Raw genomic sequence first — 26,343 nt, forward strand, 5'->3', positions numbered from 1 at the left:
CAGCACAACTCCTTAAATGTCTGTTGAGTGGCTAACTAAAAATAAAGCCATGACCGTCGGATGCGTGTCTCATCTGTGGATGACAGCTGCGTCAGCGTCGCTGTTTTGGTGACAAAAACCGATTGGCAAGACTTTACGGTGGTCAACCAGGAGCTGCGGCGTGTTGATAGGAAAAGCGATAGGATGAGCCTGGGAAGACGTGTGTGTGCTGAGTGAGTCCGCAGGAGCCACGCCGTATTTTCGTTCAGGGACACGCCACGCTCACCCAGCCATTCTCATGTTAGACTACCCGCTGGACGTCGTCGTTGGTTCTGCCCAACAATGCAGGGAGGGTCAGTCGAGTTAACCCATGAAGACAGTCTCTGTGACCTTTGCGAGGACCGGTGGGGGTTTCTAAGCAGAGTTAGCCCGAAGGAAACACAACACCCCGCTCAGTGAGGGGGACCAGGCCTCCCAGTGGGTGACATCCTGTAAAGCGTGAAAACAGAGGCTTTCAAAGTCTGTTAGTGTCTGCAGGGTGTCTGCCATGAAGCAGCTGCACGGAGATGGGGTGGTGGTGACCAGGTGGGAGTTGTCCTGGGGGCCGCTCACTAGCGGGCCTGGCGGAAGGTCTCTTAGGCTGCGGTCAATGCTTCATTCCTGGGGGAGGGCAGAGAGAGGGGACGAGGCACCAGACATCTATCAGTTCTCCCAAAGCGCATCACCTGCTTGCCACCAGCAGGACCTGGGACCTGCCCCCTCCCCCGTTCCCAGCTCTCCGGGGCTCAGCGATCTTGCATCTCCTGAAGACCGCCAAGCGGCTGGCCTCACCTGAGGCTGGAAGAAAGGAGACAGCGTCCCTTAGTGAACAGCAGATGTTTAATAATTTCTCAAATTATGCCCGAAGAATTCCAACGAGAATAAAGTTGACTAGTCTAACGTTCTTGCCCCCAAAGAGCCGCCCATGTCGGGAGACAGGAGCAATGCAAGCGATGAGAAGCCTCGGTCTCCCCCTGCATCGGTATTACGGTAGTGCCCTTGTCGCTCAAGGCCTCCCAGCTTCTGGAGCAAGTTGCCTAACCTTGAAGCCTCAGTTTCCCTACCTGTTAATTGGAGATAATAACACACCAATCTCTCAGGGCAAGTTGGAAGGATCGCGAACCAGTGTGCCCCAAGCCCGAGGCATAACATCTGAGATGTGATCAAGTTCTAGAAACGTTAGCTGTCGTACTACCAAGCGAGTCACAAGTGCACCTGCGATTGGTCAGCCAAATCACCTAGATGTGAAGTGCTGTCAACGCCAAGAAGGGATGGAATGGTCGTGGTTGGGGGAAGGCCGTCAAGGGCAGGCCTGGTAGGGTCTGACCAGAGAGGAAGGGACGGAGACACGGGTGATGAGAATGATAGGCTTGGCGTTAGTGAAAGACCAGATTCTCCAGGGAACCACCCATTAGCCTTTTTTCTCAGAGCCAAGATTCAGAATTGTAAATAATTAAAAACAAGAGCCGACCAGAAGGCAGGCTGGGGACACATTTCAGAGGGAGTGGAGAGGGAGAGAGGAACTAGGTAAGTATGAGGCATACGAAAGATTTATGCATATTTTAGTCAGGAGAGGATGTTGCCCTCTTAGGAAAACAAATTACAGACTCAAAGGGTGGCTTCCTTTGACCGTTGCAATGATGTCCCTAGATAACTGTGTCACCAAGCATAGATTGCTGAGGAAGAGAGCCTGTTTTCTCGTTGACTCCCAGGGGAAAGACATGTACCTGATCCTGGAGAACGACACGCTCAGCCTGGTGGACCCCATGGACCGCACTGTGCTCCACTCTCAGCCCATCGCCAGCATCCGAGTGTGGGGCGTGGGCCGCGACAATGGCCGGTGAGTACCCGGGGGTGCTGCCGTCACCTGTCACCTCAGCACCGAAGCGTCGTCTCGCTGTTGTTGCCTATCACTGAACGTCAAAGGGGACGATAGACTGTCCTTAGAAATGTAAAAAAGGAAAGCACATCTCTCTCCTTGCCTCCTAAACCCTCCCTTCAGGGTTTCTGAACCTCAGACCTGTTGTCAGCTCTGGATCCTGTCTTCGAGTTCTGCGTATTTCTCCCCCTGCTCATGCTCCTCATCTCAGTTGCCAACTCACCCAGGCTCTCTGGACCCCTGCCCTTCTTTTTGCCTCTTCTCTGCAGTCTGGGCTCATCTTGGCCATTTCAGAAGCCCTCCTAGTGGTGCTTCCTTCCTCGAGGGCTTGCTTGAAGGGAGAGGTTGCGCCACAAGCTTTAGATCATTAAACACGGTGAGCAGGAACTTCTGGGGTTTGGGGTCAGCCAAACTTCGTTACCATTTGAAATGTCCAGTCACGTCAAGATTCCGTTCGGTGTGTGTTTCTCTGAAATTCTACTGAAAATTTGTTATTTACAGCAAGTGCTTCTTAGACGTGTGCTGAATTATCTGTTCTCCAGGATGACTGGAAATAAGGAAGTTCAAATACATATATATTCTAAATAATGAGGTGACGGTTATTGCAGACATCATCCTTGGATACCATTGTTAAGTAATTGGGCTATGTTGAATGCATTTAGCTCTTAAATTATAGCCCGTCTTTGGCAACTCCCAAAGTACCCGAGGATCTCCTAGCATTTAGGGATCAGGTATAGGATAATTAGTTATTGCTTTGTTGAAAATGGACAAAAGGAGGTAAAAATCCCAGACGAGAGAAAGCTGACCCTGCTGGGCTTGTGGTTCCATTCCTGGGCATTCTGGTTTATTGGGTCATGAGATCCTCTCTTGGGGGCTCTGCCTTGGCTTATCCCACCCAGCCTTTGGCTACCAGGGCTGGGCATTTGTGGGTTCGGTAGTCTTCTGATGCAGTTCCAAGTCCCAAACCAGAAAGAAAAAATGGTTACGCACTTCTCAGTCTCAGAACAAGCATTTTTGCTATAACCAGGCATAAGAAACGGTCTGCAAAAGAGAAAGCTGAAGTGTCTTCTGACCTCTGATTGGATGAACCTTCCTGGGAGCACAGTTGTGTCTTTGAGCTTCTGTCACAGAGTGATGAACACGGTGGCAGTTGGGCCAGGTGCACGGGGGGTGGGCGGTGGCGGGGGGGGCGGGATGAGTGGATAATTTATGCATACACACCTGTCATTCACTTGCTTGGCAAAACTGTAGCGCTGCAGTTGATGACTTGACATGAATTGATGAATTTTACAAGGAAAATACCTCATGATGATGTTTGCTCATCATCAGAAATGTTTAGTCTTAACGAAAGGATGTAAGATGCTCAATCTTTCCCTGGTCTGTGTCCCCCAGGGTTGTTTTTAAGGCAGGAGCCACGGTGAGGATCATTATATACATGTACAACTAGATGGGGTTATGTTTTCTTAAGGTTAGGCTGTGAGCAGATTTCACTGGTGACATTTTCATGCTACCCAGTTTTTTAAAGTGAGGCCAAATGCCACAAGTTCAGAGAGCAAAGGATTCAAACTCCAGCTGACAAAATTATCCAAGCTCTGAGCCTCAGTTTCTCTCATCTGTGAAATGGGGCTCATAAGAGGGACCACAAGGCATGTGTATATATGCGCTTTTGTGTGTGTATCGTAACTGGTACAGTGATGGAGACGTGGCGAATGCCTAATGAATGTTAGCTCTTGATTCGTGGAGGGAACATACATGAGCAGCTACAGCTAATTACATGGCTTTCTTTCAAAGACAGGGTGAATATGGGAGGGGTCAGACCTCAGGGAGGTTTCGGAGACAGTTGATCATTTGATACAGGGGATGAGGGGCTGTTTCTCATGAGTTCAGTTATCCTACAAGGCAAGAAGAGTCCCCCACCGCTGCCCCCCAGTGACAGCAATGTGAATTCGGTTACATTACCTTGCTTATGTTTTTGAAATGTGGGCTGGGTTAACCATGTTTTTGAAACCACTTCTTATTCTTACTCAGTGTTAACAGGTAAGTATAATTTAGAAATTCCCTCAGGGTTCCACAATGGCTGTCAGGACCTCAAGTTCCTGCATTGGTTTGGGGGGTCCTTGAGTTGGATTGCTTTTGGAAACAATAAATTAAAAAAAGTACATTTGCCAGTGAAAGGTTCTGTTTCTCCCCATTGGTCCCTGAGTTTTCCCTTCCCTAGAAGAAGGGGCGTTTGTATTCCTGCTTTTTTTTTTTTTTAACTTTCTTTTGCTTTGATTCTTTTTTTTTTAACAGCCATTTATAAGAGCAAATTCAATTTGTAATGCTACAAAGGAAAGGGGTTTTCACTTTGCATGAATAAAACATAAAAGCATTTCATTTTGCTTGCAAAAATGAGCCCATTTTGCATTCCTTTGTAACTTTCCTTACTGAGAAAATGGAATCTCTTAGGGGATTTCTTTTTTTTTTCCCTCTCTTTCTTTCTCTCTCTGAATTCTAAAAAGATATGTTTAATGAAATGTGAGGAAAAGACAGTGTGACGAATGCAGCCCTTAACGTATCCAGCCCAGCCCTGTAGGTGCCCAGCAAAGACTTGTTGATTTGATTTATAACTCAGGAGACACAGTCCTTGGAACTCGGGCTGTGTGTTCTCCTCCGGTGAATATCGAGATAACCACTTTCCTGATAATGCCAGTGGTAGTCCCTTACATTACCATGGACCTGACCCTCTGCTTGATGCTTTGCAAGCAGGCGCTCCTGAGATTCCATTTTCTTTCTTCCCCTCTAACCTTGTAATAATCTGCTTGTCAGTTAGTGGTGTCAGGTGCATGCAGAAAATCAAAGCAGGGCAGTGTATTAGTTTGCTGGGGCTCTTAGGGGATTTCTTGAGGTGGTTCACATGAAGAAGGAAAGTACGTATACCAGAGACTCGAAGTAATTTCAGAATTTATAGTTATTTTGGGTTTAGCACTATCTGAAGGCGTTCAAGTGGTTTTGATTTGCTCTGAAGAAATTGCTTATGGGGAGAGTTTACTTTGGGTGAGGAGGGTATCTGGCTGTAACACCCCATACTGATTTCTGAACATAGGGGACTTTTAACAGGGACTCTCCGCTCCCCTTGTGGCAGATATGGACCCGTCTACTGGGAAGGATCTGGGCACACAGATCCCTGTGTACGTTGCCAACATGCAGTAGTATCTGCTGATTCCATCTGTTTCCCGTGAGAAAGGAAAGTGGGTGGGGGGTACAGTCAGAGGGTTTTAGACCCCGGAAGTGGCATTTTCCTGAGTGACTTCCATGGCAGTGTTCCATGGGGCACTAATGAAGTAAGACGTTCATACGCTTTCCTTGAGGGGAAAAAAAAAAGAGATTCTAGGGTCATTTGGAAAACTGGGTTAAACAGAGTGCAACAGGCCCCTTTACTCTGGACCCTCTTAGAGGTTTTCATGTGCTGATGTTCACTGGGGCCCTTTCCTTCATGGAAATGTAGTCACATGGAACACACTTTGGAAACCGCTGCTCTGGTCAGTTAATGCATACTAGATTGCTGTCTGTTTTTAAGAAAAATTGGAATTACTTTTAATAAATAACTATTAAAAAATGGAGACCTATGGGGCCTGCTAGAATGAAGATAAAATCCCTTCATAATTAATAGCAGCTACCACGGCCATCGGGCACAAATGCATTATAAAAAGTACTTTCTCCGGTTAAATGTTACTATTGATGCTTATAGTTACCACAACACCACTCTTTCTAGAGAATGTTTTATACATTTCTTTTTTATTTTTGATGAATAATTTCTAATAAAAATGGTGTGATAGATTATTCATAATTTTCCAAGTGAGTTTATCTTTGACATAATTGCTTTATCTGGTCAAGATCTCAGAGAACCTTTATCTGAAGAATATAGTGGGTTTCAAGTACACTGAATTTTTTTTTTCCTGTTCTCATCTCTTAGGATAGTCCCCTGGACTTGGCCACCAAGACCTTGTTTAAGTTGTTTTAGAAGACTGTTGTTACACATAGTTCTTGCTCTTGTTTTCCTGCCGTTGTTGTCTTTTGATTTCTTTCGAAAACACTGCTTAGGGGAGCCTGGGCGGCTCAGTTGGTTAAGCGTCTGCCTTCAGCTCAGGTCATGATCCCGGGGTCCTGGGATTGAGCCCCGTGTCAGGCTCCCTGCTCAGCAGGGAGTCTGCTTCTCCCTTTCCCTCTGTCCCTCCCCCCTGCTTGTGTGTGCACTCTCTCTCTCAAATAAATAAAATCTTAAAAAAGAAAGGAAAAGAGAAAGCAGTTTAATACCAATCTCTCCCAACCTCTTTTTTAGAGATTAGGAAACTAAAGACAGAGGGTGGAACTTACCTTAGATGAGCCTTCTGGTTCTGACAGGGCAAAGACCAGACTCCTGAGATTCTCATCTGTCCGAATAGGAGGCTTGTCAGTTAATCCTGACAAGAGATGACAGATGATCTAAAATAACCGGGGGTCAGCAGGGAGGCCCTTGAGCGCCATGGCCTGGTCCCTGTCCTTAGAGATCTGGCTTCTTAATTAAAGAGATAAGACCACAGTTGTGGGGGTGCCTGAGTGGCTCAGTCGGTTAAGTGGCTGCCTTCAGCTCAGGTCATGATCCCAGGGTCCTGGGATGAGCCCCGCATCAGGCTCCCTGCTTAGTGGGGAGCCTGCTTCTGTCTCCCTCTGCTGTTCCCCCTGCTTGTGCCTCTCTCTCAAATAAATAAATAAAAATCTTTAAAAATAAAAAAATAAAAATAAAAAAAGACCACAGTTGTGAATTGAAAGCAAACTGTGGCCCTGAGACCCCTTTTTGTACAGCTTTGAGCTAGGAATGTGCTTTGTATCTTTAGCGGGTTGTTTAGAAAATGAAGAATAGAGACCTGGCTATAAGGGACCCAGGATGCCCTCCTCCCCTCTAGAGAAAGAGCAATAGAGTGGTAATACATGCAGAGCAGAATCAGGATCTTTGTGGCTGCCGTAGGAGGTTGTTGTAAGAAAGGCAAGGTCCTTTCTGACTGTCTCTCCTTCCCTACCTGTACCCCAGTTCTACCAGCATTCCTTGGGGTACCCGCAAGCATTGCCAGCCCTGATACTGTTCCTAGAGCTGACCCTCTGTGTATCAGATAGGGTATGGCTGGACTGCTGCACCAGGGGTTCTCAAGCCCATTATCTGAAACACTGGAGACATGGTCTCCTATAGCAGTCTGCAACGAGCAGTCCTGTCTCCCAGCACAGCCCTGTGCCAGGCAGGCTCAGGCTCCTTCTGGGTTGTGGCTGGGCCATCCCTCCAGTGTCATCCTCGTCGGATCAGGCCAGGGGACTTGTCTCCAAGTTGAAAGACGACCTAGGACTTGCACATGTCACATGGGCTCACACATTCCGTTCACATTGTATTGGCCACACCCAGCTAGCTGCAAGGGACTTTGGGAAATGGAGCTGGGCTGGCGATCGCCAAGGGAAAACCAACTACTCCTGAAACAGAAGAGGGGACACAAGCAGCATTCTGATGGGGTCTGAAGACGAATCACCTCCGCCTTCTGTGCTTCGTTCCGTCAACCCTGCAGGTCGCAGTCCCCTGCCTCCCCTTGCATGTTGCCTCCATCTTCCTGTTTCTTTCTTTCCTTTTTGCCTTGTTAATTACCTACTTACAATTCTTTATATGTTATTCTCTTTGTTCAGCTCTCTGGAGTGGTTTCTGTCTCCAGCCTACACCTTCCCTTGTCGAGCCTTAAATTGAATTAGCGCCGGCTAAAGGAGGCAGCCCCTCCCACACAGAAGGCACGTCTACCGCAGGGAGGGCGTTCCAGGGAGCTCTTGCGAGCACGCGGGTGAGTGTGGTGGCTGTTCTGTCTGTTCAGCTCCATCACACCGTGGGCGACGGCAGCACTTGGGCCGAGGCGGCTTCCTTCCTCAATTGGTAGCCATTGTCAGTGATAAAGGGCCGTTCTGTTCTAGGTGACAGGGATTTAGAAAGAGTGGGCCTCTTGGTTTTTTGAGCTAATCTGAAAGTTATCTCTCTTTTCCCTTGGCTGTTGTGTCTTTCCCAGGGAGTAATTGGAGGGTCTCTCCGTAGGGAGGGTGGAGAGCTTCCCAATGACATCTGGTCGGAGGGTTCTCTGAGCTAGACCGTAATGAAAGATTGATGGAATTCCAAGATCTGCTGATGGAAGTTTAATCTGGGGTATGTGCTGTCTTGCCTCAGGGAGAAAAGCCTTCAGGGAAAGCAATAATTCTCTCCTTCTGCCATAGTATTATCTTGACCTCAAGGGTTAATTTCTTTTTAATACAGCCCCATGATAAGCAGAGGCATCGGGATTTACTTGACCATTCTGCTGACTTACACTGTAGTTATATTTTATCTCTTTAGAAATGGCTTCCTTTCCTTCTATTAATCATGCTGGGATGCTTGCTAATACTTTCAGCTTAGACTAACCTTTAAGAAGAGACATTGTAAGTGACTGTCCAAGAAAAGATTCCCTCAAGGAATGTGTGAGGGCATTTTCGAGCAGATCTGTCATGGCGGTGCTGTCCAGTTGAAGACAATGATTGCTTCTCAGGAACGCGTCATCTGTTTTGCTAACTGGTCCAGTGCATAATCCATCATTTCTCATACGCATGTTTCAACATCAGCCAGTGAGGTGGGGGCTTGAGGTTGTCCTGTCAAGAGAGGATAGAAAATTCTAGTGATGATCCCTGAACAACTTTCATCTCACGCTTTCCCTGAGTCCCAAGCCGGACGAAGAATGGGCCTTTCTGGATGCAGCCTGAGGGTGATCAATCATGGTTGGCTTTACTAATTCTCTGTGTCAGTCCTCAAAGCACTGTGATCTTCTTGGAATACTTGGAGCATTCCAAGAAGAGAACGAAGAGTAGTTTTAGTGGAAAAATAGCCTAACAACCCACATAAAGATGAATTAGTATCTTACAGAGCAGAGCAAGTTGTAACTATTACGACCCAGAGCCTAGCTTGGTTTCTAGCATATTGTCTGTGCTCCATAAATGATTAGGTGGTTGATAAATTTGTAAAAGACTATTGTTACTGCAGATGAACGGGCAGTCACTGCTTTTCATACACAAGTCATCACATTGAACCCTTTGACTCAAATGTAATCATCAGAGATTTTTGGCTTTGTGGTAAATTCAGTGATTGAGAATATAATGTAGTGCCTATGATCTGTTACAACTACTCACAGAACACTTCTGATGCCAAATGTGTGGTTTTTTCACACCAAGCAATTCTCCAGTTCTCTGCAGATACCAGTTCTGAGTGTCCTACAATTGAATTCAACTCTGACACTAACCACCTGGAGTAGTACATTCCCCCCAAGTCAGGGGCTGAGCCCCTCCAGACTGCCCCGACTCCAGAAGCCAGTCGCAACTGGAGGGCACTCATCTACTCCTGACCTGCCAGCTATAGTTGAGAGGTTCCCACAACCCCTTCTCAGGTTTGGTAATTTGCTAGAATGGCTCACAGAACTCAGGGAAATACTTTATTTACTACCAGTTGATTATGAAGGATACACATGAACAGCCAGATAAAGAGGCATATAGGGTGAGATCCAGAAGCATTGTGATCACAGGACTTTGAGCTTCTGTCCCTGGAAAGTTTGAGACACATGACCCTCCTCGTGCCTTGGATGCATTTACCAACCCGGAAGCTGTCTAAGCCATGTAGTTTAGGTTTCTTTTATGGGAGTTCCATCATGTAGGTATGATAGCTTAAATCATCGGCCATTGGTGATTAACTCAATCTCCAGCCCTGTCCTCTCCCTAGAGTTGGGAGTGGGGCTGGAAGTTCAGCCCTTTATTCACACCTTGGTCTTTCTGGTGACCAGCCATATCATTAGCGTACAGAACCGTACACTCTGGAGATTAGGAAGGTTTTAAAAGTGCTTGTGTCGGAAACCAAGGACTAAGGCCAGATATCATAACAAAAGATGCTCCTGTCATTTACGAAATTACATGGGTTTTAGGAGTTTTGTGCCAGGAACCAGGACAAAAACGAAATATCTATTTCTTCTTCTATTACAATATCACAGTAGCCCAGTCAGTCGCCGAGAAGATTCAGAAAACATCAGGGGGGACTCAAGCGTTCTCACCTCCTACAATAATGCCAAGTTTTTGAGAGCTAGAGTCGGTCAAGAGGAGCAGTACTGGAGTAGGAATTCCACCATATGCAATTTAATCATGGGTCTTCCCTTGCACTGATGTTGGGGGACTCTTAGTGTCCCCGATTCTGCACCTGGAGTGGGGGTCGTTGTCAGGACGGCAGGGATGTGGAGGTGCTTTCATAGAGGTGTCATGCATTGCCCCCAGTGTTTTTATTGAGATAGTAATATTTCCTTAAAATATTGCCCTGGGCCAACTGTAACCTATTATAAAAAATTAAGAGGGGGCGCTTGGGTGGCTCAGTCAGTTGAGCATCCGACCTTTGCTTTTGGCTCATGTGATGATATCAGGGTCGTGAGATCGAGCCCCACATCAGCACCGTGCTCAGCGCAGAGTCTGCTTGAGCTTCTTTCTCTCCCTCTCCCTTTGCCCCTCCCCCCCCCAAATAAATCTTTAAAAAAAAAATTAGGAGAAATTTAAGTACATGGGAAGTTAGCATCATTTTGTCTTTAAATATCGAACATTTGTCCCATATTGGTTTCCTGGGAGTCTTGACTGATGAGGTGAAGCCTCCTGAAAGGCTAACCTTGATGTTTAGACACTCCCCACAACCCATGGCTTTCTGGTCTTCTAGCTCTCTTATTAAGCCAGACTTGGTGTTTAAATATCACAGCTTTGAATTAAATCCCGGGAATGGATTGTGTTTGGTGGAGTTCTTTCTTTCTTTTTTTTTTTTTAAAGATTTTATTTATTTAAGAGAGAGAGAATGAGAGAGAGCACATGAGACGGGGGAGGGTCAGAGGGAGAAGCAGACTCCCTGCCGAGCAGGGAGCCCTATGCGGGACTCGATCCAGGGACTCCAGGATCATGACCTGAGCCGAAGGCAGTCGCTCAACCAACTGAGCCACCCAGGCGCCCCGGTGGAGTTATTTCTTAGAAAAGTGAGCATGGATGAAAATTATCCTGTAATGAGCAGTGGGTTCAGAGACTTCCTGCTGTCACACACATGTCTGCATGAGCTGCACCCCCGCTTCCTGCTGGGACCCAGGTTCCTGCTCTCCTGCTCACCAGCCTCTGTCTTTCGCCTAGAAGACAGTCAAGTTCTGTTCCCTGCTTTTCCCCTAATGGCACACAGCCTGTGGGTGCAGGCACCGGGTCCTACGTTTCTTTATATAACTTCAACTGGAAATTCTTTTCCAAAGGGTACGCTAGGGAACTGCTCTTTAGAAAAGAGAACAAGAGACAGGGAATCAAAAACTGGAATTAATAATTAAACTCAGGGGGCACGTAGGTGGCTCAGTTGGTTAAGTGGCTGCCATCGGTTGAGGTCATGATCCCAGGGTCCTGGGATTGAGCCCTGCATCGGGCTCCCTGCTCAGCTCCCTCTCCGTTTGCTGCCTCCCTGCTTGTGCTTTCTCTCTCTTTCTCTCCCGCTCTCTGTCAAATAAATAAATAAAATCTTAAAAAAAAAAAACAAACAACACAATTAAACTCAGGGGCCTGGAGCAAGGACCCTTCTTCTGAGGGTAAAATGTCCCAGGAGCAGAGTCAGGTTGGCAGGGACATGGGGCCAGAGAGTGGAAATACTAAATCAGACTTTAGGCTGAATATAAATAAGTGAGCCAGATAGTTCGTTCAGAACAGAAAGGCTCAATCTCTCTGAATGTGGGAACAATCGTTTGGACTATAAATAAAAGAACGCAGCATGGGTGACAGACTGGATGTAGCGCCGCTCACGTATCTGGAGGAGTCGGGCGGCAGGGAGAGGGAATAGGAAAAATAAAACCTAGAAAATGTTGTCATTCAGTCCGTTATTTTACACCGGAAACATGTCAAAGGGGAAGAGATGTTTGAAAGTCCTGGGGTGGGGAGGTTGGGGTGTGGAGATGCACAATTATAGGCTCTAAGGAAACTGGAGCATGGAGTAGGGGGCTTGCCGACATGGAGAACAGACTGGTCGAGGGATGGGGAGGAAGGCGGCCAGGGGTCGAAAGCAGCTGGGCACGGGCTGCCTCTCTCTCTGCAGGTGATTGCTTCTCTAGGCCAGGTCGCCATCCGGTGTCGCCACGTCTGCCCCTTTAGATGAATGGCTCCAGCTGCATTGGCAAGAGCTCATTGTTTCTGCACAGAGCGCCCTGGCCTGTTGGAGATCGTTCTTCAGCAGAGCTCATGGGCCCTGAGCTGCCCAGCCCAGCATGGAGCGGGTCATGATGCATTTGCTGGAATACCAAACCAAATCTGTTCCACTCAACATGGTCAGAACTGAGAGTGTCATCCACACACCCAGCCCCATTTTCAGAGTTATTCTTACTCCTCTATTTTCTAGGTTCACGCGTTCATTCACTTGTTTCCGTGTGTATGCATGCATGCATCCATTCACTCAACTCTGCTGAGTCCGCTGTGGTTATGGCTCAGCCATCAGCTGCATGAGTCAACAACTTGGGGTCCTCTTACCTTCCCTACCTGCCGGGAGTGGTCATGCCCTAATGATTCTATCTCCTTAGTACTTAAATCCAAGTATAATTTTCAGAAAGTTAAACACAGGCTTTCGTATGTGCAGTAAGTAAGAACTGAAGCTGGAACAATTCAAATATCCAGCAGCAGGTGAATAGATAAACAAATTATGGTGTATCCATACAACAAATATCCCCTCAGCAATAAAAAGGAATCAACTACAGGCAAGGAAAGCAAAAGCAAAAATGAACTGTTGTGACCTCATCAAAACAAAAAGCTTTTGCACAGCAAAGGAAACAGTCAACTGAACTAAAACACAACCGACAGAATGGGAGAAGGTATTTGTAAATGTCTTGTCAGATAAAGGGCTGGTATCCAAAATCTATAAAGAACTTATCAAACTCAACACCCAAAAAACAAAAAATCCAGTTAAGAAACGGGCAGGAGACATGAACAGACATTTCTCCAAAGAAGACATACAAATGGCCAACAGACACGTGAAAAAATGCTTAAGATCACTCAGCATCGGGGAAATCCAAATCACAACCACAATGAGATACCAGCCATTTGAGATTATTTTTGTAGGCTCATTAGGTCAGTAAATCATTTCACTGGCACACACACACACAAAAAGGAATTACTGATATGTATAAGTACATGGCTGAATCTAAAAAGAATTGTGCTGAGTGAAAGAAGCCAGACCCTCCCCCGCAAAAAAAGAGTATATACTATATGATTTAATTTATATAAAATTCTAAAAAATGGAAGGTCAGCTTCTCTATAGCGACAGACAACAGGTCAGCAGTTACCTGGAGAGGGACAGAAGGCAAGGGATTATAAAGAGGCAAGAGGAGGGTGCCTGGGTAGCTCAGTTGGTTAAGCGACTGCCTTCGGCTCGGGTCATGATCCTGGAGTCCCGGGATCGAGTCCCGCATCGGGCTCCCTGCTCAGCGAGGAGCCTGCTTCTCCCTCTGACCCTCCCCCCTCTCATGCTCTCTCTCTCTCTCTCTCATTCTCTCTCTCTCAAATAAAAATAAATAAAATCTTAAAAAAAAAAAAAAGAGGCAAGAGGAATCTTTGGGTGTTACAGATCTATTCACTATCTTGACGATGGTGATGTTTCACTAGCATATACCTATGTCAAAACTTACCAAATTATATATTTTAAGTATGTGCCAGTTTATTGTATGTTTTATATACCTCAATAAGGCTGTCTTAAATATAATTTTAAAAATATACAGTGAGTAACATGTCAAAGATTTATTTAACTCAGGATTGAGCAAACCAACAGGACACCAAAGCCAGTTCAAAGGAATATAGGAAATGCTGGGAATCTTCAAAAAAGGCTAATTAAGCCACCAGGAAGCAGAGGTGTTTTTAAGAGTCACAAAGAACCTCAAGCAGGATGAATTAAATACACACATGATCACTCACTCCTTTCTACCTAGGCACATCTTAGTCAAATGGCTGAAACCAAAGCCAGAAAGAAAATCCTAACAACAACCAGAGAAGAGAAAATGTTAAGATAGATGGCTAAGTTAGATACAGAATTGATTAATGTTCTACTGGCAATAAAATCATCACCTTTGGGGTCATCTGGATATTTTTTTTTGGCATAAAGTTGCAGAAATTAATTGCAGCTTATTAATCTTCTATAAATTAACAGCTAACCTCACAGAGTCTGAGTCACTAGCAAAAAAATAAGTCAGACAAAGATAACATTTCCCTGGAGCTGGGCTGTCCAGGACAGTAGGTGCTCATCACAAGTGGCTCTTGAGCCCTTGAAATACCACTAGGCTGAATTGAGATGTGCTATAAAGTGTAAAACACATACCAGGATTTTGCAAAAAAGAATGTAAAATATCTCACAACAACATTTTATGTTGATTACATATTGAAGGTTAATTCTTTGGACATATGAAATCAAATAAAATATATTACTAAAATTAACTTCATGTGCTTCTCTTTCCTTTTCTTAAAAAAAATGTGGCTACAACTAAAATTACCTCCGTGGCTTGCCTTGTATTCCTCGCAGACAGTGCAGTCCTAGAGAAAGGAGCAACCCTTAGGAGGGCCTATTTGATGTTGCCCCCCACTGTGACGCTGACAGCCCTCCTTTTCCCTTATTTCTAAGTTTGGGCTAATTTTTCTTACCACTTCTTACACCCATCGCTCTACCCCCATCCCTGACCCCCCTCTTTCTCTGTGTCGCCTGGTACTCCCCTCCAAATAACCTGCCAACTGCAACCCAAGTCACCTTTCTGACAGGTGGAGACATGTTGTCCCCTGCTGCTTACACGATGGAATCCGGACTCCATGGGGGGATGTGTGGTCCCACCCCTGCCCTCTGCCTCCCCAGCCCGTCCTCCGGCATGGTGGGCGAGAGCACATACCCAGCCTTGGCCCTGGGCTGCCCTGCCCTGCCTGTTCACTTTCTAAAGCCTCTTCATGAAACCTTTATGCTTCCTTCTGTTGAACCACCATTCCCTCTGGGACACAAGCAGAACCTACAGAGCCTTATGCCCCAGCACTCTGAAGGAAGCTTTATTTAACTTGCTGATCTTGTGTGCATTTACCCACAGGAAAATAAATTTTGCAAGGGCAGTTATTAGGTTTAAAAAAATTATTGTGGGAACGCCCACTTTTTTTTATAGGCATTGGTTTTTCTCTGTCGCTGGCTTTCAAACTATTTGTTGTAACCCATAAGAAATGTAGCTTATGGCATGACCTAATTCCCCCTCTGCCTTTATTCATTCACAGTTAGCTAACAGAAATTTCATACAATACTCATCTTCACTGTATGTTCTCTTCTTTGATTTTTTTTTCTTTGCTATTTTTTTTTTTTTGTTTTTTGGGTTTGGGGTGGGGGGGGGGGGGGGGGGGGGGATGCTTCTTTGTCTCTTCTCTCAGCCTCTCCATCCCTGCCTCAGTCTTAACCTCACTCCTGGCTCACCCTCCCCATCTGTCCCTCTCAAGTCTCAGGCTCCCAGAATCTGTCTGCATTCTCACCCTCTCCCCCCTCCCCACTTTGCCCCCTCCGTTTCTTCAGAACCCTCCACCCCTGCCCAGACAGACTCCAAGACTCTGGGGGACAGAGCTGCCCTTTCTCCTGGGGGAGGAGGAGGTGAGAGGGGGCAGCCCCTCACCCGGCCCCAGCCTGGCTTCCCCCCCTCCCCACCAGCCCCTATTTATTTAACTTTTAAAATGCTGTCTGTTACCACTAGCTAATCCTAGTTTGAGTAACACCGATCTTGGTTAACTTTTCCAAAAAGTATTTGAATAGAGCAACACTCTACCAGCTTAATAACTGTCATTTAATTTTTTAAAAAATTCCATGGACAAATCATTTTGGGAAATAGTATTTGCAATGTCTCCTGCTCTCAGAGAGGGGCCCAAATACACAGCTTAGCTATTGAAGGCTTTGGGCTATCTGGAACTTAACACTTTGTGAGCATAAAATGCATTATTTGCTTCATATCAATGAACTTGAAGAGGATCAGCATTTCTGGGGCCTGCCGGGTTAGAAGTACCCTGATCTAGGGATTCTGAATGATAACTCTCTATCAGTTAGAACAAAGCTGTGTTTTAACACTTTGCTTAGCACACCAACCCCCAAGATGTCACTCAAAAGTGTTATATTCTTAGGAGCATAGCTTTCTTTGTAGTCAGTCAATATTGTCTCTTTAAAGAATTTGGTGGGGCGCCTGGGTGGCTCAGTCGTCAAGTGTCTGCTTTCACCTCAGGTCATGATCCCAGCATCCTGGGATCAAGCCCCACATCTGGCTCTCTGCTCCGCGGGAGGCCTGCTTCTCTCTCTCCCACTCCCACTGCTTGTGTTCCTGCTCTCGCTATCTCTCTCTCTGTCAAATAAATAAATAAAACCTTAAAAAAAAAAAGAATTTGGTTAAGGGTGAAAATTGCATAGTTTGTCGTGTTTGCTTTTTTGCCAGAAAGTTTCGAGTTAAATTAAATCCTTAACTGTGGTAATAATATTAGACTGAACCATATGCCTGCTATTTTTTCTGTGGATCAGAAATGGTTGAATGCGGTTCAAATTAATATTTAACCTAATTGATTTACAGAACTATTTCTTGTTTCTATTTGGTTTTAAATTTCACTTTTCTAACTTAAGAGCCTGATAGAATGTTTGCCTTTTATTATAAATCACTTAATTTTATCCTGAAGCACATGGGATATAAATTTTAATAATTACAGAGTCCAGTTGAAGTGCCCCATTAACCAATAGGGTGTTTAAAATACAAATTTTTTTCCCCCGGCTGGCTTCCCTATTTTTCAGTAATTGGCAAATGCTGTGCATTCTGCAACAGTATTTTGAGGGTTTTTTTTTCACCCTATGTAAAATCCTAGAGCAGCTAAAAGAACAGCCAAGTTAAAAACATATCTCTACAGTCACTTAAAATTTATTGGCCAATCCAAATGACATTTGTGGCTTTCGACATGAATTAGAGAAGAATAATGTCACAGAAACCGCCTCAGCCCTATAGGTACTTGCTTGCCATACTTAGTTTTCTTACCACCAGGGATCTCATCACAAAGATAAGCGGTGATTAACTAAAAGCATTACATCTAATGGATGGTGTGGAATTTCTTAATATATTTTCCCCACAAATTCAGTGGCCTAGAGTAATTGTCTGTGCCCCTTTCTTGCTGAAAAGAAATGTCTTGGTTTATCTCTATATAGATTCTAGCTAAAGACCTGCTTATGTCTTTTGACATAAGAGAAGCTGTAGAGGATATTTATTAAGGAAGATAAAACCTAATCCTATTCATTAAATTCACTAAGTCAAGGTTGCAAATAAAAAGGAGGGAAAATTTTTTTTAAAAAGATAAGGTTTTAGTATGTCTATGCTATAGAAATTAGAGTGATTCTTTAAAAAAAAAAAAAAGGATGGTATATCTCTTAAGTCTTTAAATCTTGAGTCACTTTTAGTCATAATGTTGTTAATCGTCCTCTTAGACCTTGGAACCATTATTAGAACAGACTATACCAAAGAAGTATGTTAATTGGGACAGGAAAAGAATAGAAACAGGTGTCATCATCCAGAAGGGGCACCATCTTTTTTTAAAGACTTACAATTATAATTTAACCGTAATTGTGCCTGTATATTTTTAAGTGGTCTGTGTTGGCTTTCTTCATGCCCAAGGCCACATCATCCTCATTCCTACCTTGAGGTATCAAGCTATGGAATTTCTTTTCTCCCTCCTTCCTCCGTTGTATGGTCCCATCTACCTCTCTGGGGATTTATTAGATACTCATTTATTATCCCCACTATGTGTCAGCCATTGTGCTTGGTGCCAAGGTTGTAGCCATGAACAAGAACTTCACGGTCACTACCCTCATCGGGTGTATTAAGTAGAACAATAAGTTATTATGTGAGTCCTTGAGACCCATGAATCACTCTGTAATACACCTGTCAAGCATTATATGACATGGCTGTCCTCATAGCCTAGTCTGGGTCCCACCTCTTCTGTTAGCCTTTCTGTCACCTTTTGTATCAGTCAGTACTGGCTAGGTTACGCTGCAGTAACAACCAAAGGGCTCAGTGGCTTAAAACAACTCTCATTCTGCTAAATGTCCGAGGCCGATTGGCTGGAGGCACTGCTTCTGGTGGTCGATGCCTCATGCTGCGTCCCAGGCCGACGATACAGTCACTACTAGACTAGATAGCCGCAAGAGGAAAAGATGAACTGACTCTTAAAGCTTCTGCCTGGAAACCATGCTTAACACTGTTGCTCACGTTTCATTGGCCAAAGCAAGTCACATAACCAAGTGTGACTTGGGCGGGGGTGGGGGGGAGTACACGCCTGCCCTAGGATGGGGACTGGATATTCACACCACTGCAGTGCTCTGTGATCTCTTTTATCTCTGCAGTCATGTAGATGCTATTGGCACCTAATCTTCCCGACCTTGGACTGTAGATGTGTATATCTCCCCAGGAAGATTATAAATCCTTGAGAGCCAGCACTGTGTCTTCTACTTCCCTGTAGGTGACTCAACACGATGCTCACACTAGGTGCTTAGGGATGCTTCTGATTGTACGAAGAAGAGAATGAAGGGGGAATAATCAGAACTCTTCCCATGTTTTAATATAATGCTTTATAGTTTACTAAGGGTCAGTGCACACTCTCTCCTTCAATCTTTCCAGAGACTAAAGGACATATCATGATGCTTTTTACGGATGAGGAAAGGGAGACCTAGAACTTTCACATGACTTCCTCAGTGTTGCACCTCTAAAGAAGTCTGAAACCGTGAACCCTAAATCCTGGACCAGTGCTTTTTGCTACTCCTTTTAGCTGTCAGTGCAAACACCCCAGTGTTTTCTTGTGCGGAGGATCACACAGAGGAAGGGAGAAGGAAACTTCAGAGAAAGAGTAGGGGTCTATCTCCCGGTATTTGGATCCCAGCCAGGCTGAGAAGCACACAGCAACAACTCAGTGTGTTCGTTCCCTGTGGCTGTTATTACGTATTTGCCACAAACTTGCTTACGACAGAAATGAATTCTCTCGCCATCCGGAGGCCAGATATTCAACATTTCGTCTCAGTGGGCAAAATGCAGGTGTTGGCAAGACCCCGCCCCCTCCGGAGTCCCTGGGAAGAATCGGTCCCTTGCCTCTCCCAGCTTCTGGTTGCTGTGACATTCTTTGCCGGTGGCCATCACTCCAGTCCCTGCATCCTCGTCACATAGCCTTCTCTTCTGCGTGTGTGCTCTCTCTGCCCCTCCCTTATGGGGACATCTGTGGCTGGATTTAGAGCCCACCCAGATAATCCAGGATAATGCCCCCATCACAAAATCATCAACTCCATCATCTCTGCAAAGATCCTTTTTCCTTATAAAGTAATATTTACAAGTTCCAGGGATGAGGACCTGATACTTTAGGGACCTTTATTCAACCTACCACAGTTAGGATGGTGGGAACCCCCTCTGTGGCCCCAGCTCTTTTCCCCACCTGCTGTGCTCCTCCATCCTCCTCCTTCAGCTCTTCCCTCCTCTGGGTGGACCAGATTATATGATATCATATCTATATGATATCTTGGAAGGACCCTTGGAGTTCAACACACCCCAGCAGATTCCTGGATCTGCCTCTTCTTGGCTGTGTGACTCTGGGCAAGTTACTCACTCTGAGCCCTGGTGTCCTCCTCTGTAGAGATGGGGGCTTTAGAACCTCCATGCAGCATGGTGTGAGATAATACATGAGAGGGCCTGCCATGGGCACCGGGCAGAGGACCCCCCTTCCCCGCTCCATGGGGTCCCTTCCTCTAGCTCCACCTCATCTGCACCTGCAGTGTGGGCCTTGGTGGGCTGGAGGCAGACGGTGCTGCCCATTGGGATTCCTAGAGCCCTTCCTCCCATTTATTTTTCACAGTGAAGTCAAAAACACACAATGTTTATTAAATAATTAATCATCCTTTCCTAGAAGGGTTATTTCATTTCATGGGTGAGCAGTTTATTGCCAGACAACTGTGTCTTCCTCCAAAATGATGTATAACATGATTTGGTGTCTACGTTTTTAGACACTAGAATGTTTTTTCTCTCTGCCATTTAAACTTGAAGGTAGTGTAGTGCATATTCATTTGTGCTTTGTTCATCTTGAGAGATGCATGTGCATCGTGGAGTGACCTCCTATGTTTCCATTTCTAAAGTAGTATGTAGAACCTGATAGGCCAATGCACATAAATTCCAGTAAATTTTGGTATTCACTAAGTATTTTAGTAATAAATACCACAGACAATAAACCTTTACGGCATGAAGCCTCTATAATTGACAAGGAAACTAATACCATGGTATAAACCAAAAACTGTCAAAGCCATTTTTTTTTCCTCAGAAGTCTTTGTGATTCCATATACGTTCCTCATTTGCCTTCAGAATCTAAAATTCTGGCTTGTTTTGTTTAGAAAGCAGTCCCTTCAGACATTTGCCTTATTTTTAGGAAATGTTTATCCTAATGGCAGGATAGTAAGTAGGGCTTACTGGCCATCTTTGACCTAATGACATTAGGGACTTGATCTGCTGGAGTGAGAAGAGCCAGGGGACCAAAACCGGCTGGCTGAGGAGGCCGCCATCTGTTGGTCACACCTGCCGTGGACATGGAGCAGGAGAGCGTAGGGATGACGCAGCGTAACTGTTGGATCAGTAATTAATTACTGGAATGTATTTCATCTAGGCCTTACCCAGTCAGATCGTCCCGAGTCCTCATATAACAGTAACTTTTTAAAAAGATGTTATTTATTTATTTGAGAGAGAAAGAGAGAGAGAGATGGAGAGAGCACATGAGCAGGGGGAGGGGCAGAGGGAAAAGCAGACTCCCGGCTGAGCAGGGAGTCCGATGCGGGACTCGATCCCAGGATCCCGGGATCATGACCTGAGCCGAAGGCAGACGCTTAACGACTGAGCCGCCCCGGCGCCCTTCCCTCATATAACAATAACTTTTAGGCAGAATCAGACCTATAAATACAGAGAACAAACTGATAGTTTCCAGAGGAAGGGGGGAGGGCTGAAGGGGAGTAGGAGATGCAGGGTTTCACTTGTGGAATGAGTAAGTCATGGGGGTAAAAGGTACAGCACGAGGAGTATAGTCAATGGTTGTGTGGAGGACAGATGGCTGCCACACTTGTGGTGAGCAGAGCACGGTGTATTAACTTGTTGAATCACTGTGCTGTACACCTGAAACTAATGTTACATTGTGTGTCAACTGTACTCAAATTAAAAAAAAATTAGAGGGTCACCTGGGTGGCTCAGCAGGTTAAACAGACGGACTGTTGATTTCAGCTCAGGTCATGATCTCAGGGTCATGAGATCGAGCCCTGGGTCCCGAGTCGGGCTCTGCACTGAGCATGGAATCTGCTTAAGATTCTCTCTCTGCACCCCACCCCATCTTGCTCTGTCTCCCTCTCCCCACACTTCTCTCTCTCTCTCTCAAAAAAAGAAAGAAAGAAAGAAAGAAAACAACCCGCAACTTTTATACAGGAAAAGTAAAAACTTGGGGGGTGGGGAGGAGAAAGAGTCAAATATTGAATACTCTCAATACCTACCATCATATCTGAAATGCAGTAGTTTATTGGTAAATACGTATTGAGGGAAAAAAGAATTGTTTGCCTGGAAAACTGGCCCCGGTTGCAAAGGGAGAACTTGTTTGTAGGACGGATATCGTGAATCGGGAGGAGGGCTGAGTTTCAGCGGCTGCCGGCACAGAGCGGTCTGCGGTGTTCAGAACCACCACGAACACCATGTGTTTGTGGACGAACAGCATCGATGCGGTGTTGGAATATGAAGTGTTTAAAGCACTGGCACTGTTAACGGACACCAGCGACGAGGCAACAATGTGGCCTTTTGTTTTTGCTTGCCACACCTCTGGAAGAAAGCAAACGGACTTTCAAGATTTGAATCCCAGCCCTGCCACTACTATGTCCTGTTCTCGGGCAAGTCACATCCCCTTCTCTGTAGCTCAGTTTCCTCATCGGATAGCATTGCCTGCCTCCTGGGAGTAAATGGGTCACTGCTGCGAAGAGTTGAGGGTGGTGCCCCGCATAGACGTAGTGCGTGCCCTAGTCCCGGTGCAGGCTGTGCCTGGGTTTGGCCACTGGGGGGCGCAGAGGGGAGGGAGAGCCAGCCCAGGTTGGGTCTCCTCGTGGCTCCAGCCACCTCTGCACTGGCCCACCATGGCAGTGGCTCCTCCAGGTAGCCTTGACCCTTGGGCCCTTCGGCTTGGGCGCCGTAGGTTGCTTCCTGTTGTTGCTCATCTCTGAGTGCCTGTCTCCCCTTTGCTTTGCTTTATTTATTTATTTATTTTTATTTATTTATTTGGCAGAGAGAGACACAGCGAGAGAGGGAACACAAGTAGGGTGAGGGGCAGAGGGAGAAGCAGGCTTCCCGCCGAGCAGGGAGCCCGATGCGGGGCTCGATCCCAGGACCCTGGGATCATGACCTGAGCTGAAGGCAGTCGCTTAACCGACTGAGCCACCCAGGCGCCCCTCCCCTTTGTTTTCAACTCTTCCATTACTCACGTCACCACTTCTATTAAATTCCCTGTTTCAACTGCTTAGAGCAGTTTTAGTTTTCCTGGCTGTGCCCCGACTGGTAAAGACTAGGTACGCCTTTACCATCATTATTATTGTTGGGGCTGTTGGGGTTGCTGTCTCGTATACTTCAGAGGAAACTGTGCAGGAAACTGAGACTCAGGAGGCAAAGTGAATTAACCAGAACAGAAACATTTCGAGTGATCTTCAGCAAAGGACGATTTGGTTGTCCTTGGGAACCCAGAGTCTGAGGTAATGTCAGGATGCACTTCTGTTTTTCACTCTCTTCTTGGCTTCATTCTTTGCTCCATGTGGTAAAAAAAAAAAAAAACAACATAAAAATTAAAAAATGACCATTTCTTTTCTAGCCAGTCTAAGAGTGTAGACTCACTTCCAAATTCCTGAGGGAAGAGACTCTCACCCAGCACAGACCAGGCGCCCACCCGAGTCTAGATTAACCAGCCAGGTTCACTTCATGCAAGATGTCAACCAGGAACCTGCCATTCGCGTGGGCTTGCGTGATGGGGTATTTCCCAGAAAGGGGGGCCAGGAGGCTTAAGCTAACAAGTGTCCACTGTAGAGCTCATTTCAGGATTTCAAAGAGCTTAATCATCATGGGAATAGCAATGTCCATATTTGGATGCCAAATAAGGTGCTATAAATACCTTATATCTGGTTTTGTTTGTTTGTTTTATTTTAGTCTGTACAACAGCTTTACAGACAGGTTTTATGTGCCTTTTAGAGATGAGGAGAGGCCAAAGGGAAAATTATGCATTTGTATAATACAAAGCTGCCCAGGCCACCCAAAACGTTAAGGGTCTTTGCTTCTGGTGGGAATTAAAATATATCAACTTAGAGGGGCAACACTGGTTAGCTAATGCTGATCAGAAGTTGTGATTAGTGGCTAAGTATGCCTTTGATTGACAGGAAAAGCAGTGTGGGTACAAATCAAAGTAGTTTAATATTTCTATGAGAAATGCATTTTAAAATAAGAGGTCCTTGGTGGCTAAAAATAATAAAATGGCCCTTTGAAGGTTAAAAGGATCGATTTGGTCCAGCCCGCAACCTTGAAAATAAGGAATTTTACTTGAAGTAATAATTTAGGTTCTTTGTGAGAAGTTCCTTCAACTTCTAAGATGATTCAGAATTTGGAATTACTGATTCAGTCTGACTATATCAAGAGTGTTTAAATATACATTTTCCACTCAATTAATAAGTCATGAATTCATTTGATTTGTCATCAGTGCACTCAGGAATCATCAAAGTAGACTTTGTGCTGTGAGCATTTGCTTGTCTCCTTCTGGTGAATCCTGACATGTCTCGCATGTCGTATTTTCCTAAAAATTCTAAAAATGGGATTGCTTACTGGTAGAATTGGCCATTGGATTCTTGTGTTCCTAAAGAGAAGTTAAAGAACTTGCTTAAATGATGTAGTTTCCCCTCTTTTCCTCAAAATTTTTTTCTGCATGAGTGTAGAGAGTGGAATCCACCATCTAGAGGACAAACTTGAGCCATGTCACAATCAGCTTTAGATCTTGAGAAAGCACCCGTCCTCAACGTTTCTGATTCAGAATGTCTGGGGTGGGGCCTGAGACCTTGCATTTCTAACAAGTTCCCAAGTAAGGCTGATTTTATCTGTGGCCCACACTTTGAAAACCACCGCTCTAGGCTGAGATTAGGCTTGAATGATTTCAGTCATGCAGCTTTAAGAGGAAGCAATGGGGATGGCAGGTTTAAATAATCAGTCTATTCAGTCAGAAGGTAACTCTTCGTACTCAGCGCTGTATTTGGAATATATGAGTTCCCTTTCATCAAGGGGGAAAGATAATGCACAGAGGAGGGTTTACTATTAGGATAATGAAGCTTAAAACTTGGGGCCCCTTTCAAGGCCCTGGGAGGGGGCTTAGCAATGAGTTCACATGGTTTTTGTAAAATTTGCAAAAGGAAAGTATTTTTGTATTTTTTTTTTTTTTCTGAAAAGGAGGCCCAGAAATTATCTGAGCTTTAGCTTCCATGAAGCCTGAATCAGCTCTCTGGTAATTAAGTAGTATAATTAACTCATTATATATGAAAAGACTATAGTTTGTAAGAAAGAGACATTTTTTGCAGGTCACGCAATCTATAAGTGCCAGAAATGAGGATAAAAGAGGACACCATCTCAGAGGACATGAGCCTCACGTGTGAACTTTGTGTGGCACTGAATTTAATTGAATGAGCTCAGCGGGGCATTTAGCCAGATGAAAATCCAGGTTGATCTTAGCTGGCTCACTAAATGATCAGCTTGCTGTATGTGCTCTATGCTTTATTTATTTCCTGTTTATTTGTTTTATTTTATTTATTTGTGACAAGAGCAGAAGATTTGGAGAATGAGATGGGCTCAAGTTCTGGTTTCACCTCTTTTTTTTTTTTTTTTTAAAGATTTTATTTATTTTTGACAGAGAGAGGGCGAGAGAGGGAACACAAGCAGGGGGAGTGGGAGAGGGAGTTTAAATAAAAACATCATTCATAACTGCTAGGATCTGTTTTATCTTCCTGCTCAGCAGGAGTTCCTAGTGGTGAAGGACAATGGCATTTCGGAGGAATTTTGATACATTATCTAGCATAGCTCTGCTTGTTTTCATAAATAAAACCTTACTGGAACATGACCACAGCCATTCATTCAGATCTTGTCTAGGGCTCCTTTTGCCTAACAGTGGCAGAGTTGAGTAGTTAAGACACAGACAGAAGGAGCCACAAAACCTAAAATATTTACAGTCTGGACTTTTACAGAAAAATTTTGTGGATCCTTATCTAACAGAATGGCCCTTTGGTCATGCAATTAATATGAACTATTTGTGCCCTGTTGGTGTAGACTGGCATACCTACTAATTACTAACATTTGTGCAGCACTTTATATCTTTATGTAGGAACAGTTCTGTATCTTCAGATAGGAAAAAATGTCTGTTCATATCCATCATTTCATTATCCTATGAGCTGTATTAAGTTGACAAATTATAACCATTTCCTTTTCATAGACAAAACAGGCTCAGAGAGAATGAGCGAATTTATTTATAAGAGGTGAAACCCGGGGGTGCCTGGGTGGCTCAGTCGTTAAGCGTCTGCCTTCGGCTCAGGTCATGATCTCAGGGTCTCAGGGTCCTGGGATTGAGCCCCGCATCGGGCTCCCTGCTGAGCAAGGAGCCTGCTTCTCCCTCTCCCTCTGCCACTCCCCATGCTTGTGCTGTCTCTCTCTCTCTCAAATAAATAAAATTTTTTTAAAAAGGGAAGCGAATCATGAGCCATGAATAAAATTCCTATAAGCATTCACATGTAGGTTTTTGTATGAACTTAAGTTTCCACTTCTTTTGGGTAAATACCTAGGAGTGGGATTGCTGAGTTGTATGGGAATGGCACGTTTAGCTTTATAAGAAACTGCCCAACCACTCTTTGAAGTAACTACCATTTTGCATTCCCAGCATCCTCAGCAGCACTTGGTGCGGTCAAGTTTCTGTGGGGTTTTGTTGCTATTATTTTAGCATTCTAAAATGTGTGACATGATAACTCATTGTACTTTGAAACTCCGTCTCCCTAATGAATAATGATATTGAGCATCTTTCCTGTGCTTATGAAAGCCATATATCTCCTTTGGTGACATATCTGTTGAAATTTTTGCCCGTTTAAAATATGGGGTTGTTTTTCTTATTAGTGGCTTTATTCATAATTGCCCCAAACTGGCCATAACACACATATCCATCGCTAGTAGATGGATAAACACACTGTGGTACATCCCTGCAACGAAATTCTCAGCAATAAAAAGGATTGAACCCCTGATACACTCAACGATTGTGCTAAGTGAAAGAAG

The 26,343-nt window shown here is 44.9% G+C and overlaps 1 protein-coding gene across 1 annotated transcript in view; it reads left to right on the forward strand.

Annotated features, from left to right (window-relative positions):
* APBB2 (amyloid beta precursor protein binding family B member 2) overlaps positions 1-26,343 on the forward strand; it is a 360,396-nt gene that overhangs the window by 290,191 nt on the left and 43,862 nt on the right. Inside the window, 1 exon segment of the mRNA XM_021701683.1 lies at positions 1,731-1,858. Coding sequence (XP_021557358.1) covers positions 1,731-1,858 — 128 coding nt within the window.

The sequence above is a fragment of the Neomonachus schauinslandi genome, chromosome 2, assembly GCF_002201575.2.
Source record: "Neomonachus schauinslandi chromosome 2, ASM220157v2, whole genome shotgun sequence".
In the NCBI taxonomy this organism is placed as follows: Eukaryota; Metazoa; Chordata; class Mammalia; order Carnivora; family Phocidae; genus Neomonachus; species Neomonachus schauinslandi.